The 20,194-nt window shown below is 36.8% G+C and overlaps 1 protein-coding gene across 1 annotated transcript in view; it reads right to left on the bottom strand.

Moving 5' to 3' along the window:
* Nucleotides 1-15,293: 15,293 nt before the first annotated feature.
* Nucleotides 15,294-20,194, bottom strand: part of NDNF (neuron derived neurotrophic factor) — a 34,080-nt gene continuing 29,179 nt past the window's right edge. The window contains exon 4 of the mRNA XM_003271329.4: nt 15,294-19,781. Coding sequence (XP_003271377.2) covers nt 18,388-19,781 — 1,394 coding nt within the window. The 3' untranslated portion in view covers nt 15,294-18,387. The remainder of the gene's footprint in view (nt 19,782-20,194) is intronic.

Raw genomic sequence — 20,194 nt, 5'->3', positions numbered from 1 at the left:
TTATGGGTTGGAGTCACTGCACCTGGCCTTTGCGGGGTTTTTTTTGCTCCCTTTCTTATTTTACTTTAGATTCGTATTGAAACTGTTTCTAAAGTCCTGGGTACCTACTTCTTCCTTTGCTCCCCATGCTAAAGACTCAGAAAATATCTGGGATTCTATCTGTTGGCTCTACATTGCTACTGCTGGAGCTGGAAGTCACCTCGAAAGGCATTGCCTCTACTCAGCTGTCAGAAAAAAAAAGTTTAGTATTCAGTAGACTAGACTTTCTGGGAAGGCAGTGACCATGTCTGGTTTTTCCCTATTTTCGGCCCGTTACCTAGCATGGTGCCTGGGTCACGGGGAGCACTTCACAAATATTTGCCAAATTCATAAGTGAATAAACCATTATAAAACTTGTCACAGGTTGTTTTGCCCTACAAGTCTTCACTATTTGTTTCATATCCAGTAACTTCATACAGTGGATACATTTGTCTAGATGCTAAGGGGTATATTTACAACTAGAACATTCTTGTGGATTAAGAAACCATGTTTTTCAATATTAGTCATGTGCTGGTAGTGTTTTCCAGCTTTTTCTAAGGTCACAGGGCAACATGTATTATAAAATAATAAACTTTATTTTTTAGACGAACATTAGATTTATAGAAAAATTGTAAAGGGAGGACAGAGGGTCCTCATCTACCCCATAGCCGGTCTCCTATTATTAGCATCATATGTTAGGATGGCACATTTGTTACAATTAATGGACCAATACTGATACATTATTATTAAACAAAGTTCACACTTTACTGAGATTTCCTCAGTTTTTACCTAATGTCCTTTTTCCTTTCCAGGATCCCATTCGTTTTGATGACCTTGACAGTTTTGAGTAGTACTGGTCAGGCATTTTGCAGCAGGTCCCTCAACTGGAATTTGATGAGCTTTTTCATGATTAGATTGAGGTAGTAGGATTTTGGCACCCAGAAAGACCATAAAGTACCATTTTTCACCATTTCATGTGTCAGAATAATTATTATCAAGATGACTTATCATTGCTAATGCTAACTGTGACGGGGTTTTGTCAGGTTTTTCCACAGTGAAGTTACTTCCTCCACTTGGCTTTCCATACTGTACTCTTTGGAAGGCAGTCACTGTGCACAGCTTACACTTGAGGAGTGGAGAGTTTTGCTTTCTACACCCTCCAGGGAGAGTATGTACATACATTATTTGGAATTCTGCCTGGAAGATTTGTCTCTTCTTCCCCACTTATTAATTAATTAATTTATTTACATTAATATAAAACCATGAATATTTATTTATGGCTTAAGTTATAATCCAATACTACTTTATTAAGTTTGTTGCTCAAATTTTTCCTGGTTTGGCATTGGGAGCACTTTCAGTTTGTTTCTGTGTTCTATTGACATATACTTATCATTGTGGGGTTTAAAACTTTTTAATTATTTTTTAAATTATGTTTTACTTTCTGGTAGTATAAAATGTTCCAGACTCATCTTGTATATTTCATGTCCCAGTCATAGAATCAACCATTTCTCAAAGGAACACTGAATCCTTTTTTAGAGAATGGTGTTAGAAACCAAGATTTGGTACTAGATGTGCTCACTGTGATTAGGGTGTCATTGCTTCTAGGCCTTCTCAGCTGACAGAGCATAGGAATATGTGTATGTATACGAACCTTTGTATATACAAAACTGATAAATATTTTATTTCTACGTATAAATATTTATATTTAGATTAATCAAAACATGAATATATACTGGCATCTCTGACTCTAATTCATTATACATGAATCATTCTAGCCTCCTGTCCTTACTTACCTGTAAACTCCCACTCCAACAGTGAGAAACCTGAATTCCACCATCTGTAATCCGTTTACCTAATTGCATGATTCCGTTATACATGCATAGCATTCTCAGAATTATATAACTTTTGCCCTCATTGGGAAGAACTTTATCAAGTAGACTACAGTGCTCACATACAGCTTATTTTGGCCTGAATCTTTCAAAATTTATTTACCAAGTTACTGAGGTCAGCAACTTTTTTCCACACTTTCTTCAGTGAGATTGTTTCATACATTTATAATACAGTAAGATTCTATGATCAAAGTCTGCATTCTACTCTGGGATCCCCCAAGTTCCTAAATGATTTTGTAACATTTGCATACATTAAGGTATACATAGTCATTGTGCTGTAAAGTTTAATAGATATTAAAAAATGAGAAGTGTGCAACATCTACTTTTTTAACATGGCCAAAATCATTATGACCACATTATACACTGAAAAATGTGTATTTTTAAGCAATTACTTCCCATGTATAAAATGGACGCCTTCTTTTTTAAAATCATGTTGTTTGTGGTTGAACACTCTATGTATAGTCAAGATGGCCCTCCATTCTATGCGTATTCTTGCTTAGATTCTTCAATTCCATGAATTGAATTCCATGTAATTAACACATCTTCATCTTTTGTTTTTAATGTACATGGAGTAAATTTCAATCCACAATTCAAAACCTCAGCTCCTCACCAGAGAATTCAATCTGAAGTAACTATGCTATTCTATCTTTATCAGAATCCCAGCTTAGAAAAATATTCATGATCAGACTAAATCAAGGCTATGTTTTGTGGAACACTGACTCCCTTGATAAGATATTCTTAAGTTCTATCAAACCAGATTATCAAGTACATGCTGGTGCCATATTGTCTTGGCCCCAGGCAGATTGTCTACATGGATCTTGTGTTTTAAGGCTAAGCCTTAGGCTTTTTGTTGAGGGATTAGAACAAACAGCCACATTAACAACCCTCACTGCACTTGCTATAGGAAGGCTGTTGAAGATATTTTTTATTACATAACCTCATCTCTCTACCTTCCAGAAAGGAGTTCCAAATGAGAAATGCAGGCATTTTTTAATGAAGAGCTTTTTAGAGATTCACTTAGGGGAATATAATTACTCATATAAGCTTTTCAAAGAAAATCATCCTCAGCTAGGAAGATAGCTCCTTATAATATGATTGTTCAATTTTGCACAAACAGGAATGGGATGGATACAACACACATTTTGCTGGTCAGGTCATATGAATAAGCTGTGGCAAATAAATGTGCTGAGTTAATGCCAGATCACTCTCACATCCAATTCTATTTAAAATTTAGTGCTAGGAAACACTTTATTTCTTTAAGGAATTGGCATGATACCATTCCTCTATGGCATTATGATCTATGTAACTGGCCATGTCTTCTTTTTAACCTGGCCATCAAAAAAAGTTTAGAATTTGAAATTCAACTTGAATAACTACCTAGCCTTTGTAATTAAGACATCACTGTTACTAATTTTGTATTCTCATGATGTATTAGTCCATTTTCATGCTGCTGATAAAGACATACCTGAGACTGCACAATTTACAAAAGAAAGGGTTTAGTTGGACTTACAGTTCCATATGGCTGGGGAAACCTCACAATCATGGAAGAAGGCAAGGAGGAGTAAGTCACATCTTACATGAATGGCAGCAGGCAAAGAGAGAATGAGAGCCAAGCGAAAAGGGTTTCCGCTTATCAAACCATCAGATCTCGTGAAACTCATTCACTATCATGAGAACAGTGCAGGAAAGTCTTGCCCCCATAATTCAGTTACCTCCCACTGGGTCTCTTTCACAACACATTGGAATTCAAGATAGACTTGAGTAGGGACACAGCCAAACAATACCATTCCACCCCTGTCTCCTCCCAAATCTCCTGTCCTCACATTTGAAAACCAATCATGCCTTCCCAACGGTCCCCCAGAGTCTTAAATTACTTCAGCATTAACTCATCCACAGTCTAAAGTCTCATCTGAGACAAGGCAAATCCCATCTGCCTATGAGCCTGTAAAATCACAAGCAAATTACTTACCTCCTAGATACAACGGGGGTATAGGCATTGGGTAAATACAGCCATTCCAAATGGGAGAAATTGGCCAAACCAAAGGGGATACAGGCCCATGCAAGTTTGAAATCCAGTGGCGCAGTCAAATCTTAAAGCTCCCAAATTATCTCCATTGACTCCATGTCTCACATCCAGGTCACGCTGATGCAAGAGGTAGGCTCCCATGGCCTTGGGCAGCTTGAACTGTGGCTTTGCAGGGTATAGCCCCTCCTGGCTGCTTTCACGGGCTGGCACTGAGTGTCTGTGGCTTTTCCAGGCACATGGTGCAAGCCGTGGGTGGATTTACCATACTGGGATCTGGAGGACAGTGGTTCTCTTCTCACAGCTCCACTAGATGGTGCCCCAGTAGGGACTCTGCATGAGGGCTCTGACCCCATATTTCCCTTCTGTACTGTCCTAGTAGAGGTTCTCCCTGAGGACCCTGCCCCTACAGCAAACTTCTGCCTGGGCATTCAGGCATTTCTATACATCTTCTGAAATCTAGGCAGAAGGCAGAAGTTCCCAAATCCCAGTTCCTGACTTCTGTGCACTTGCGGGCTCAACATCACATGGAAGCCATCAAGGCCTGGGGCTTGCACGCTCTGAAGCCATGGCCTGAGCTTTACGCTTCCCCCTTTCAACCATGGCTGGAGTGGCTGGTATGCAGGGAACCAAGTCCCTAGACTGCACACAGCATGGGGACCCTGGGCCTGGCCCACTAAACCATTTTTTCTGCCTAGACCTCTGGGCCTGTGATGAAAGGGACTGCCAGTGAGAACTCTGACATGCCTTGGAGACATTTTCCTCATTTTCTTGGGGATTAACATTTGGCTTCTGGTTACTTATGCAAATTTCTACAGCCTGCTTGAATTTCTCCTCAGAAAGCTGGATTTTCTTCTCCATTGCACTGTCAGGCTATAATTTTTTTGAACTTTTATGCTCTGCTTCCCTTATAAAACTGAATGCATTTAACAGCACCCAAGTCACCTCTTGAATACTTTGCTGTTTAGAAATTTCTTCCAACAGATACCCTAAATCATCTCTCTCAAGTTCAAAGTTCTACAGATCTCTAGGGCAGGGGCAAAATTCTGCCAGTCTTTTTGCTAAAACATAACAAAAGTCACCTTAGCTCCAGTTCCCAACAAGTTCCTCATCTCCATCTGAGACCACCTTAATCTGGATTTCATTGTCTGTATCGCTATCAGCATTTTCAGCAAAGCCATTCAACAAGTCTCTGGGAAGTTCCAAACTTTCCCACATTTCCCTGTGTTCTTCTGAGCCCTCCAAACCATTCCAACCTCTGCCTGCTACCCAGTTCCAAAGTCGCTTCCACATTTTTGCATATCTTTTCAGCAATGCCCCACTCTACTGGTACCAATTTACTGTATTAGCCCATTTTCACACTGCTGATAAAGACATACCTGAGACTGGGCAATTTACAAAAGAAAAAAGGTTTAATTGGACTTACAGTTCCACGTGGCTGGACTTACAGTTCCACAATCATGGCAGAAGGCATGGAGGAGTAAATTACGTCTTACATGAATGACAGCACGAAAAGAGAGAATGAGAGCCAAGCAAAATGGGTTTCCCTTTATCAAACCATCAGATCTCATGAGACTCATTCACTATCATGAGAACAGCACAGAAAGACCTGCCCCGTAACTCAGTTACCTCCTACCAGGTCCCTTCCACAACACATGGGAATTCAAGATGAGATTTGGGTGGGGACACAGCCAAACCATATCACATGTGTATTTTACCATTATGCTATTCAAAAGAAATGTAATGTAAACATATTTGTAAAGGGGCAAAAAAAAAAAAAAAAAAAAGAAAGCTGTACCAAACAATTACTAATCTAAAGAAAGTTGGGGTAGAAATAAAAATATTAGACAAAAAACTTGATTAAGGAAATGAATATTTACTATAAATATTATTCTTTAATGATATAAGGGAAATTCATTGAAAAGTTATAAATAATGAGCTTGTATGCACATAGCAACACAATTTTATAACATATAAAGCAAAAACTAACAACATTACATGGAATATTTGATAATTCTACAATTGTTGGAAATTTTAATGAACTTTTCTCAGAAATGATGTATCAAATAAACCAAAAAAGAAAGGATATAGAATTTTTTTTTTTTGAGATGGAGTCTCACTCTGTCACCAGGCTGGAATGCAGTGGCCCGATCTCATCTCACTGCAACCTCCATTTCCCGGGTTCAAGCAATTCTCCTGCCTCAGCCTCCCATAGCTGAGATTATAGGCACACCACCACACTCACCTAATTTTTGTATTTTTAGTAGAGACGGGGTTTCACCATGTTGGTCAGGCTGGTCTCGATCTCGTGACCCTGTGATCTGTCTGCTTCGGCTTCCCAAAGTGCTGGGATTACAGGCATGAGCCACCACACCCGGCCAAGATATAGAATGTTTGAAGCACACAATTTACAAGCTGTGTGAATGGGCATATTTTCTGTAGAAACTTAATGGTTTGAGAATACATGTTCTTTACAAGTTCTCATGAAACATTTATACAACTTGAACATGAATAAGACACAAAACAAATCTTAATAGCTATAACTCCTACAGAATTAATTGCACACAGACCACATTCTCTGACCATAATAAAATTGTCTATATAAGTAACCAAAAGAAAATAATACTCCAATTCTTGAATAATAGAAGAAATCATTGTGAGAATTATGAATGTCTTATCACTTAACAAAACATTTTATATGAAAACAAATAGAATAGTAGTTGAGTTATACTCAAAGGGAATGTTATTGTGGCACTCACAAGGAAATGTAGGGTTGGAAAACCATATATTAGAAAGTAAAAACATAAAAATAAGTAAGCTGAATGATTAACTCAGGCAATTAGAAAAATAGTAAAAATGCAAAGAAAGCAGAAGGAAGAGAATAATAACAATAAGATTAGAAATCAATAAAACATAAGACAAAGAAACAGTTTAGAAGATTAATAAAACTAGAAGCTGCTGCTTCTGAAAAAATACAGCAATAGGTAAACTCTTGGAAAGATTTTTAAGAAAATGATAAGATACAATTTAAAACATAATAAAGGAAACAATGCTATAAATAGGTAAAATATTTAAAGACTGTAACATAATACTATGAACAACTTGAGGGCAATAAATTCGAAAATTTAAGTCAAAACGGCAAATTTTAAAGAAAAATATAAATTAAAATTTTGACTCAAAAAGAAATAAAAAACTTGAATAGAATATAATCAGTAACGAAGTAGAATAATAAAGTAGTCATAACACCCCAAAAGATAATAAAATATGATAAAACACAGCTGTGTTTTATCCAATATTCAAGAAAACAATAATTCCTAATATTATACAAATTTTTTCTTAGAGAAGGAATGTCTCCCAATTAGTTTTGTGAGGCAAGGATAACGTTTATAAGAAAACCAGACAAAGGAAGTATGAGAAGGAAAAATGAAAAATTAAAAGGCATTCTCATTCTGGAACATGAAAACGTAAATCTAAGTCAAGTATGTCATGGTTAATATATGCCGTATATAGTTTTTTTACATAACCTTACATCCTCTGTTTATTCATATAAAACACACATACATTCCTGTAAATACACATAAAATCAGGACATATACAACAAACCAGATGTTAGCATTAACTGTATATTTTATCATACCTCACATGCAGATGCAATAAAACTTTTTACTATATACTGCTTAAATATACTTTTCAAGTCTCAGTCCTCTATGGATCCTTTGAAATTAGTTTCAGTTTACTTTTTTATTGTCACTTCACTTAACCAGAATTTGGAATGAGCATGAAATGGAAATTTTAAAAGTATTTTTGCTCAAGCTCTTTACAGAGACAACTGTCGTGACATTTAATCCCCAGACAACAGAGACACTGAACCCACATCTCTGTCTTCTTTTGTGCCTGCCACGTGTCAGTCTTCTGCCTGAATATTCCAAAGAGCAGCATGCAAAGGAGAAAGCCGCCAGATAGCTTGAAGATGTTTATCTTTTTCACCTATGCCAGAATTGTTTGGCAATAATAGATGAAAAGGTAAGAGTCTTTCTCTTCCCACTACCCGCTACCCAACCAAGAAACATCAAAGCCTTCAGAATATTTAATTGTGATTCAAAAATACATGCAGAGTGAAGATTTACTTTGAAAGGGCATGATATGACACCAAAAGCACAGGCAACAAAATAAAAATAAACAACTGGGATTATATTGAACTAAAAAGCTTCTGCACAGCAAAGGAAATGATCAACGAAGTGAGAAGGCTATGGTTCTATGGAACCTACAGGAGAAAATATTTGTAAATCATATATCTGGTAAAGAGTTAATCTTCAAAACATGTTTTAAAACTCCTATAACTCAGTAGGAAACAACTAATAACTGGGTAGTGGGAAGTAGGGGATAGGAAGAGATTGGTCAATGGGTACAAAGTTACAGTTAGATAAGAGGGAAAAGTTCTGGTGTTCTATTGCACAATAGGATGACATGATTAACAATGTTATATCATACATTACAAAATAGCTAGAAAAGAGGATTTTGAATGTTCTCACCAAAAATGATAAATGTTCGAGGTGATGAATATGCTAAATATCCTAATTTTATCATTACACGATGTACACCTGTATCAAAACGTTGCACTATACCTCATAAATATGTGCAATTATTATGTGTCTATTAAAAACAACATTTAAAAAATGGGCTAAGGCCATAAATAGACATTTCTCCAAAGAAGACATACAAATGGCCAACAAGTTTATGAAAAAAATGCTCAACATAGCTAATTATCAGGGAAATGCAAATTTAAACTACAATGAGATATCACTTCACACCTGTTAGGAGGCCATTATTAAAAGAAAAAAAAAAAGACAAGTGTTGGTGAGGATGTGGAGAAATTGAAACCCCTGAAAACTATTGGTAGGAATGCAAATGACAAAACTACTGTGGAAAACAATATGGAAGTTTCCCCCGACATTAAAAATAGAGCTACCAAATGATCCAAGAATCCCACTTTTGGATATTTATTCAAAGAATTGAAATCAGGATCTTGAAAAGATATTAGCATTCCCATGTTCATTGTAGCACTATTCACAGTAGCTGAGTTACGGAAACAATCTAAATGTCCATTGACATTTAGATTCATTCATCCATTGATGAATGGATAAACAAAATGTGGCAAATACATACATTAGAATATTATTCAACCTTAAAGAAGTAAATTCTGTAATATGCAACAATATGCATGAAACTTGAGGATAGTGTGCTGAGTGAAATGATTCAGTCTCAGAAAGACAAACACTGCATTATTCCACTTATATGATGTATCTATCATAGTCAAATTCATAGAGTAAAAGTGAGGAAGGCTGAGTGTAGTGGCTCACACCTGTAAGTTGCAGCATTTTGAGAGGCAGAGGTAGGTGGATTGTTTGAGGCCAGGAGTTTGGGACCAGCCTGGGCAACATGCGGAAACTCCCTCTCTACAAAAAATTCAAAAATAACTAGGTGTGGTGGCACACACCTGTAGTCCTAACTACCTGGGAGGCTGAGGTGGGAGGATCACCTGAGCCTGGGGAAGTCGAGGCTGCAGTTAACTGTGATTGTACCACTGCATTCCAGCACTTGAGTGACAGAGCAAGATTCTGTCTTACAAAAAAAAAAAAAAGGAATGGAATGGTGATTGTCAGAGGCTGAGGGGAGAAGACATAGGGAGTTCTAATCTATGGGCATAAAGTTTCAGTCAAGCAAGATGAGTAAGCTCTAGAGATCTGCTACGCACATCGTACTTATAGTCAACAATACTGTATCATACACTTAAACTTTTTTATTAAGTAGACTTCATGTTAGGTGTTTTTACCACAATAAACTAAAATTTTTTAAAAAAGAAAATACTTGGTTCCTTGCTTTGATTAGATCAAGTGGTTGGGGGGTAGAGGTTTGTGGGGAGATAGTAAAAGAGACACCAGGTGATGACCTGCTTTTTAAAATTTATTATTTTTTATTATTATTATTTTTGTTTCCGATCCCACTCCACCGGGATGGATGACCTGCTTTTAACCCAACCTCTTTGTCACATGTACTCAGGAAAAATTTCTACACAGAATGTCATCTTTACTCACCAAATATCAACTTGATTAGTGTGAGACAGAAACAGTTTTTAGTAAAATTTTGATATAAAAAAGACCTAATTGGGCTTTAAGAACATTTTCTTTTAACTTACGTTTATTTGTCTGATTCTTAGAATCATGTGTCCACGAATCCCTAAGCAATATCCCATATTATCTGGGAAACACCCCTACAAAGATACTGATGAGCCTAAAGATGAAGACAAGTTCTAGAATATGTTACTTGTTGGGAGAGGCAGCTCATATGCAACAGTGAACATAGAAGAGGTAGGCGATGGTTCAGCATTAAATTTGAGGATGGTTTAATATGTGTGTTCATAAGACACACACCTTCACAAATCATTGGAGAATATCTGGGAAGAATTTATTTTTTTAAAGGTCAAGTTGGCAGGGAATGTAACTCAAAATATCAAATTCAATGAAAAAAGCAAAACTGTGTATTCAGTATAATTCCATATTTGATAAAAATGAAAGACAACAAATATTATTTTATGAACAGGAAAGAAAAAGTACTGGAATGCAAGTAGAATTGTTAAAAAATAGTTTTCTTTGGGGAAAATAATCAGGGCGAATGTTCAAGTTTCATGTCACGTGTTTCAGTAATTTGTAGTTTATATATATCTATAATATTACTTTAGCAATTAGAAAAAATATTTTCAAGTTGGAGGAGGACCCAGAGAATCAACACGGCCATCATTCCTCCCTAGCGCTGTCCAGGATGGAGTCCAACCAAACAAGCCCTGCTGATGCTACCTGAATCCTGTCATCAGCCGGCTCCTTTCCCATGCAGGACATGAAGTTCACTAGCTCTCAGCCTGGGACTGTGGAAGTGGCTGTGTGAACTCCTTCACTTTGAAGTACATGAGGAAAAATTTATATAGAAACAAAAGTGTAATAAAGCAAATCACAAGAATGTCAATAGTAAGTATCTGATGCGCCATCAAAACAAGTGCTTTGTAGAATGAACACAAGTCTAACAAACTTTAAAAGTAGATTTATGCCAATGAGTTCCTTGGATAGCAGTCAGAGGATCTTTCCCAAAGGCAGTAAATAAGTATCATCCCTTCCTGCACTGGCGTTATCTAAAACCCTGAATTGGACACAGAACTGCACCCCGTATTAGCTGCATGAAATTGGGGAAGTTACTTAACTTCTCTGAACCTTGTTTTCTTCATCAGTAAACTGTGGAAAATCAACAGTGTCTACTTCATAAAGTTGTTATGTGGATTAAAAAGATGCCTCAGCTCAGGCTATAACTATCATATCAGGATGTGGTATCTAATGAAGGCCCAGTAAACATCTGCTATTAAAAAATGATAACAGAAGTCAAACACGTGCAAGGGCAAAGCGGAAAGAAAAACAAAGACAACCACAGACAACTCTTTATATGCTAAAAAACAAAAGCATTAAATAAAGGTTTATTAACATCATATTAAAGACACATTATGCCATATGTAAGCATTACATCAAATTCTATATAATAAGACACAAACAAATACCAAACAAAGTTGTTATGGTAATATGCATCACCATTAAAATGGGAAAGTTCTACACAATAAGAGCAACTTAGCAATACTTTGTCAATTATTCGTATTCTGTCCCTAATGCTTGATATTTATCTATGTCAGAGAAAACTTGTTTATAAATATGCAGGCCAAGCTTTAATATACTTTAACTTTCTCCAGTTTTAGTAAGGGACTCGTCATGTATTCTATTCTGGTGAGATTCACTAAGTAGCACTAGAACTCACAAGCATACAGGCGGATGTGGAAAAATGCATTCATTTGGTACCAGATGTATCTGCATTTAAATTCCAGCTCCATTTTGTATTAACTTTGTGACCTTGAGCACATTATATAATTTCTTTGTTCTTTGGGTACCTCCTCTGCTTAATGAGAATACAAAAATGTCTCCATCTCAGGGTTGTTATAAGGATTAAATAACGGTATTTCAAATGCTTGGCACTCAGTATGTGCTTAAAGGTTGTTAGTTTCCCTGCTTCTCCAAAAAGGAATCTAGGAGATCATCACCCTTCTCATTTTACAAATGAGGAAGCTCAAGCCCACAGAAGTTTAAGAAAATGCCCAAAGTCCCACTTCTGCACTCTTTCCTTTGCTGTCCTCTTATTAGCTTGCTTAACTTCAATAGAGAAGAGAAAACTCAGCGGAATCAAAAAGAATTCTTTTCCTCTTTTTAATATAGGTAAGCCACCAGGAGACTTTTAAAGTAGGAGTGAGTTTTATGAAAGGTAATAAGTAGTCTAAGAAGTGTTTTAAATCTTCAGAGATACTAAAAAACAGAAGTTCTGTTCTTCCAATCTTTCCATAGCAGAACATAAAGTATTCTGTATGCTTTGGCACCAAAAAACTCCAGAACCGAGTATTTATCTGCACATTTTAACTCAAGCCTCCTGGAATGCTTGCCCATGGAATTGGCAAAGGAACTGGCATTCAGTATTTAGAGCAGCCAAGTTTGCTCAGACCACAGCTGTATTTGAAGCACAGCTCTCTGCCATTAGTCAATGGAACTTGCACAAAATTCAATTTAGATGTAAATGCTGTGATTCCTACCCAGCTTTCATATCTCATCTTTTTCCATACCTGAAGATCACCCCAGGACAACCCAACAGAACCTGGGATCCTGTGCATAATAGAAGGCAAAATTCCGCAATCTGTAATTTACAGCTTGACTTCTTTATTTGAGGAAGAATGACAAGCTTTATTCAGCAGGAAGGAGATATTCAATATTACTCTTTTAAAATAGTCAACCAAGAGTCTGCTATTTCTTTAAAAATGTTTTTAAAGTTATATTTTACCATAATAAAACGGGTTGAATTTTATTTGGTTATTTAAAATGTATACGTATGCTTGTTTGTCCCTCTCACTTAAAGTTCTTACCACATCCAGAAGAGCTGGAAACATCAAATGTTGCTAAAGCTACCATAGCTACTGTGATACACGGAAACTCAACCATTGGAAATGGGCCATATTTATGACTAGATCAGTTGCTCTTACCAAATTGCTCATGTAGCAATCCATGTCTATTGTTATAACTGTGACATTAGTTGGGCCACAATCTTGTTACTTCAGCCATATGGACACACAGAGCACAAACCAGGTCAGACAAATTCAGATGCCTGTGAGACATTTACCAGTGGTTCTTGAGGGTGGCATGCTTCTTCCAAAAACTGTTTTTTGGTCTGGGAATGTGGAAATTATCAGGCCTGCATGATGAAAGGAACTAATATATTAATCCTATTTAAATAGGTCTGAGTTCATTTTATAGGAAAGGATGAGAATGAACAGTCAGACTTCTATGCCTGTGATGTATTCATATACTTGGCTCTGTTTATTATAAACAATTTTTCTCAGAAACACACTACTGTCAGAGTTATAATTAAATACGGGCATTTTGGGTTTTTCAGTCTATCTTAAAACAACTATTGGTGTTATTCTGTTATATCCTATTTACACAAGTTGAAAGGATTATACCAAAAGGTAATTATAGACAAGAAATGAATATTTGTTTATTTCCAAGTCATGGCATTTGATTGGGTATTAATCTTGGCAGGTATTTACAAGAAAGACACAAATAACATTTTGAAGTTGCCCCTAAAAACTGACCGGTTTCAGACAGTAATACTACTAGACTCAAAAAATAACACATCCATCACACCCCCTCGTTGTAAGACAGTTAATTTTTTCGAGACTGTTCTGTCTGGATCTCATCACCCATAACCAGTATTGATCTGCTCTGACCTCTCTGTTTTACACCTCTGTTTCAATTCAAAACATTATTCCCAGTTCTGAAGAGGCTTGGGGCCTGACTACATCCTGGAAGGCTGCTTGATTGTGTTCCTGGCTTGACGTCTAGATGACATTTCTAACAAGTTCCAGGGAAACCTTACACTGTCTTGCAAGTTCTCTTCTGTAGCATAAAAGGATGATAAACTACATTCTGGTACTTCATTCTTATTTCTGTTTTTTAATAGATATTTTACTAGGAATCAATGTCCTTCCCTGCACTGCCCTCCTCCCCGCTATACTGTGGGATAGCCAATCCCACCCTTTCTTTCTTGGCATCTAAATAATGACAGCATAAGATGAAACTGTGCCTAAGACCTTGAACTATTCAATCTTGAGCTAATGGTTTTTCTGTAATGAAGATCTACAGCTTTTTATTTCTATTACATTTAGAGTGAATATTTACAAATATCTTTGAAAGAGTTCTAAGGGTCCATCTGGAAAGGCATTTTAAAAGACTTTACTTCTATACTTTGATGACTGTTTCTCAAAGGTTAGGAATGGGGACTGTAAAGAGAAATGAAGGAAATCTTGCCAAGATGCATGATCAACCACTCCTGGGAAATGAAAATGTCCATCAGTGAGATGCAATTCTGACAGAGAGGATGGCGATCCAGGTCCAATGCTCCAGCGTAAGGTTACATGAAGGACAGAATGCAAGCATTAATAAAATCAAGTTACACTGGATCTCTTGTGTCTTGACTTCTTAGATCTCTCAGAGAAAGAAATGAGATAAAATTATACTTTTCTCCACACCCTACTTCTCTCCCTCTTCTCCTTTCTCCTACTTCCCACTTTCAAAACAACAAAGGCCCAAATCCCCAAAGACTCTATATTTTTCTGGCTAAAACTCTCTGGGGAAACACAACTGTGAGGGTGCCTTGATGCTTCCCAAGTCATTTGGTCAGCTACATGTAAAGATCAGCTAAAGTCTGGCAGTGGTCACTCTACTTGGTCATAGGGAGAGGGCCAGAAGGCAGGCTCCCAGCCAATTGTATCTCTGTCACACCATATCAGAGTGGGGGAAGGAAGTGGCTGGAGATGGTCCAGATGACATTGTCCTCCAAGTTAGATGCTTTTGTGTTGTTTTGAAGCCAGCCAGTGAATAGAGACAAAGAAGAATACTCTGGGTGAGTTGTCCCATGCTTTCTATAGTGAAGAAGTGCTTAAGATGAAGTCCTGAGTGGACATTAAACTGGGAGTAAGAGAATCTGGATTCTAGTCTTAATTGGGCCTCAATTTCCTCATCTGTAAAATGAGATGGTAGAACTAGATAATCTCTAGAAGGGATTGGTGTAATATTGGAAGGGATACTGGATTGGTTTCAGCTACAATGGATCCCTTGAATATATACAAAAGTTTAGGTGTGTGTGCACGTGCGCGCATGTGTGGTTTCATTCAGAGTCAAACCGTTAAGAATCATTAAGCCTTTTTCAAACTCTGAAGTTCATCTTTGTCATTTTTTAAGCCTCTTCATCATATCAAAATCATTTTTTCAAATGTGTTCTGAGTAATGAAAATAAGTGCTTTTCAGCACTAATCCTTTAATGCATGTTTAAACATTTAATCTAGAACTTGATTACAAAAGTAATTTAATGAAGAAAATAATCTGTTATAATTCTTATAGATGTTTATTAGTTTTTAGATTAAAAAAACAGGGCTTATAATTAAAGCAATTGACTAATGATCTCACAGCCTCAAGGTTGTATGTGCATGCAAACCTAGATTAGAAATACTTTGTCTCTAAAAATAACAAAATGACCATAACGTTTTTTTTCTTACAAGTTTTAAGTGGTCAATTATGGGTAACATATACATTCCTAAGGAAATCTGAAATGGTCTTGAAGAATAAGTTTCTTTGAAACGGTAAGTAACACAAAAAGTGTACTTCTTTTTTTGGAAAATGATTCACAAATAACTCCTTTAAACCAAGAATTGGTGATTTATATTCTGGTCAGGATTTTGGAGTCTGGGCAATGCCATTTCTTAGCTGTTTTGACTATAACTTTTACAAATTTATTCTGACTTCTATGATCTTTAATCTCTTTTCTACACCTGAAAAATAATAAAGATTGTAAACTAGATGTCCTCAAAGATTCTTCCCTCCCCAGTGATACATGACTATACTTGGGACTCTCTAAATGCCCTGCTGTCAACAGAGCTATCCTGAAGCTTACTGAACACAAGGTGGTGCTTTCATATGAGCTTCTTTCTAGTTCTTTTGTTAATTAAGAACAAGTTTTTGTTTTTTGTCCCCAGTTTAGCCAAATGCTCCTGAAATAGAAATGCATTAGTAAATAAGACAGCTTCATTTTTAATAGGTTTTCCTCTTTCTTTAGGAGTGATAGAAGTTTCATAATGTGTATTTCGTTTTCCAAATAATTTCAAAAAGGCAAATTTCACTGGGGCCATGAAAGAATTCTTGGATTTATCCAGACTATGTAGAAACCACCATCACAGCTGGCTAAAAAGCAAAAGCTTGGTTAAATTGACTTGGCGTGGTTCCCAGGGTTTCCCAGGCATTAAGCAATATCTGAAAGTTAAGTCTGTCACCTTCAGAAGCTGCAGTAACTCTTTGATTCACTGTAGTCCAATTTAACACATTGTTATGTAATATTATATATGTGAGTAATATGAGAAAGCTGATTTTTCTTCAACGGCAGCACATTCATAACTTAGGATACAACATCTCCGGGATGCTGTCAATTTTAAAGTCTTTCCTTCCTAGTTGGTTGGTTACATAACCATGGGGGTACTGTTCTTTATCTGTTAAAAATTCTTTCAGGTGTCATTACTGTTGCGTATAGATGTGGTCACTTTTGTTTAGATATCTTAACACTGAGGAGTTGGATGAGAACGTTTTTAAGGAACTATTTTCTCCTAAGGCAAGCAGAGCATATTTTATAAGGACCACCACTTACACTACCTTAGTCATAGCCGTCTATACTCCACAGGAATGTTGCTGTTGAATGCCCACCATGTGAAAGGCAGTGTCAGCACGCAGGGGGCAGTGTAGAGGTAAAGGGATTATACCTGTCCACACTTGTAGTCACAGCACTTTAGAATCATAGAATTCTACCAAAGACAGCCTCTTATAATAGAAAGTATCTAACAACGTCATCTCATCTAAATCTATCACCACCTAATGTTAACAGGTGGGAAAGGGAGATTATGGGAGGTAACAGATTTTCTGAAAGTCATAATTGCTTTAGGTGATTGTGAATTCCAGACTTTTCTGATTCCTGGACCAATATTCTCATTAACACCTCATGGTTTATGTATAGAACCTGTGGAGAATGAAGCTACCTAAAAGTGCCCTTTGTGCACAGTCTCTGATAAAATATTTCTGTTATGATTTGCTTAAATTGTCTCTTACACTTGAAATTACTTTTAAAAAATCCATGAAAAATCAAAGTTAAAAGTAGCAGACCATTAATGTTATAAAACAAGAGCTTTCCTAGTTTTCTTCTTACTAATAAAAGTCTTGACTGGTGTTTGTTAAGTTGCGTGAGCTACAGATTAAAATAATTATTTAACTATTTTGCTAATATTCAAACAGATGGAAAATACTTGAAATATCTCAATTTTGTACTTAAAATAAATGCTTATAAAGTGATATATTTTAGGTTATTATGGACAATTTGTTGAATACTAGTCGAGTTAGTGTTTGGCTTGTCCTATTCATTTAAAACAAGTCTATTGTAGCTCTCTCAACTCTCCTAACAGCTGGCTCCCATTCAACGTCAAAAATACAAATTTTAATACCTATTTCTAATGCCATAATAACTTTAGAGAGATGGGGCATCCCTTTTTAATTACTAAAAAGCGTCTGTTTTGGTGCCAAACTACAGAAGGTGCAGTTTTGAGGACAGATTAGAAATTGAATACACCAAGGTAGCTGCTTGGGAAAATGAACAGTATATAATCTAATCTCTTTAATTTTATGTACATGAATATAATGTATGTCAACTTTGTACATGAGATACATATAGTATTTTAACATTTTACGCAACAAACAAGAATTTACAATAGCAATATAACTGACTAGAGGGCTATCCACTTAATAATACTTAGATTAGATCTGTACTTTTAATAGGAAAAGAATTTAATAGTTTACAATCATAGAAACACTGACATTTAAAACAAGAATTTATAAAATAATTTATATATATATCCTAGCATCTATAGAGAGGAATGATTTGCATTTATGGGTGTGTGCAATGAATGGCATATTTTAAATTTTTAGGTAATAAAATAATTTAGAAGCAGTTCATGCAGTGGTCAAAGCAGGGAATGGCAAGTTCCTTCAAGAAGTCCTCTATCTTTGACACCAACCGGCATCAGACACACACTAGGTACCATGGGGCACGCTAGAACAAGTCTCCTTCAAGAGTTACTTATATAAACATCAATATACACACGTTGATATCCTTCCTTCCATAGTACAAGTACAGGTCACAACTTCTCTCAGCTGTGGGAGTAGTCAGTTTATACTTAAAGTGATTTAATATCCCTCCTGGAGTTCTACATAATATATCTCTATAAGAAGGTAACTAACAGAACTTTCTAGTTTTCACAACCTTACTCTGATACTTTACAGAGTGCCCCCCGTGTCCTATGACATAAACATCCAGCAGGTAAGATTTGCCAGGCTGAAGACCTTTAATTGTTTCTGTGGTCACTGCTTTCTGCAGGTTTTGACTGTGGAAATATTTACAGAGGACCTTTTCTGACTTCTTCCTTATATCTGGTCCTAGGCATTGGTTTTGCTCTCTTTTCTTCTGGTCTTCATTGTAGTTATCATCCACTTCTTTTTTGTAGATGCAAAACTTGTTCCTTTCCTGAGTGCCTAGCCAAGCCACGGTGGCAGAGGAACAGGTACGGAGCTTGTCAAAGGCTTTGATTCTTGTGTCTTCAGGAAGAGAGGGAAATGACTGCTTAGTAGGCCTTGTGGTAGCTAGAATTTTCAACATAGATGCTCCTTTCTTGTTTCCTTTCAGTCGAACGAGGTATTTTGCTTTAGGTTTTCCTCTAAGCTGAAACTGCTGAATGCCTTCCACATTCTGAGACAGAAGAAGTTTCCCATCTCTTCTCACTTGGATTTGGACAGCATCCAGACAAGAGTGAATAAAGAAGGTGACTTTTTGGTGAGAAGAGACTGGAGCAAACCGTAGAAACTTTGCTCCCTTCCTTTTAACAAATACATCTGTTACCTTCCCATCTTTTAGCTCAACTGTCTTCTGTTTGGCTTCTTCCTTGGTCCTGGCAAAGGTACCTACATAAGCGGTGCTCATGTTGCTGTTGATGTTGACCACAAATACATCAAAGTAGTACTGCGTGTCAGGTTTCAGATCAGAGACGGTGAAGATGTTCTTGTTTCCTATGCAGATTTTCTGAATGTCAACCTTGGGCCTGGAGTAGATATGACGCCCCAGTTTTGGAGAAGGCTTTGCTTGGAAACTGCGTTCTTTACCTGAATTATCGGAAGGAAACCCAAAGTGGGCAAAGTCAAAGGGGCTGAAGTCCAGACCAGGTTTCGGTGCCATCATAAAAGCATCATCCGCACTCAGTTTTGCTTCCACTGCACAGAGACTTTTGAAATTGTGCTCTTTGTTGATGACCACACAGTACTGAATGGGTTGTTTCAGCAAAGAGGCAGTGGGGCTTGGTTTCCAGGCCAAAGTGACCGTGGTGCGCCCCAGTGAGGTCACATCTACTCTTGGGTCATAGGGTAACTCAGGGTATGGCTGATCAGATTCTGGAGTTGTGGTGGCATATACTTTGAAATGTGTGTCTTTCTCTGTTGAAAGAAGATCCAACTGATATAAACCGGATGGGGAACTAGATGATATAAAATACTCAACATCATTGCCTTTGTAGGAGAATAACTCAGTGCCTTCCTCGTTAATGATCTGCTGCTTCTGCTGCTCAAGAGGTTCCAGATCACCTAGAAAATACATGAGAAGCACAGGCTACTGTCAGGGCATACACTGTGGCTTGCCAACCTTAAGTTACCTTTTTATCTTATTTTTTCTCCATTATGAAAATAGTACATGTTCATAAGTAAAAATATTTATAAATGTATTCAAGATAATATTTATTTTGACCATTATACATAATGCCCTTATATATGTGTATGGCTTTTCTGAATTTAAATTATTTCTTCAGAGCAGAATCCAATTAGTAAAAATTTTAGGTCAGAGACTGTAAACTTTTGAGACATTATTAATCCTGACTGTCAATCTGCTTACCAAAAGAATTGTATCAGTTTGCATTTGGATGGCCAGCCATTTTGCTAATTCCGCGACTGTTAGAAGGACTTGACAATCTGATTAAAATACACAATATAAAGTACCAGTA

The sequence above is a fragment of the Nomascus leucogenys genome, chromosome 7b (genome assembly GCF_006542625.1).
Source record: "Nomascus leucogenys isolate Asia chromosome 7b, Asia_NLE_v1, whole genome shotgun sequence".
Taxonomy (NCBI): Eukaryota; Metazoa; Chordata; class Mammalia; order Primates; family Hylobatidae; genus Nomascus; species Nomascus leucogenys.
This window is presented reverse-complemented; position numbering and strand designations above follow the sequence as displayed.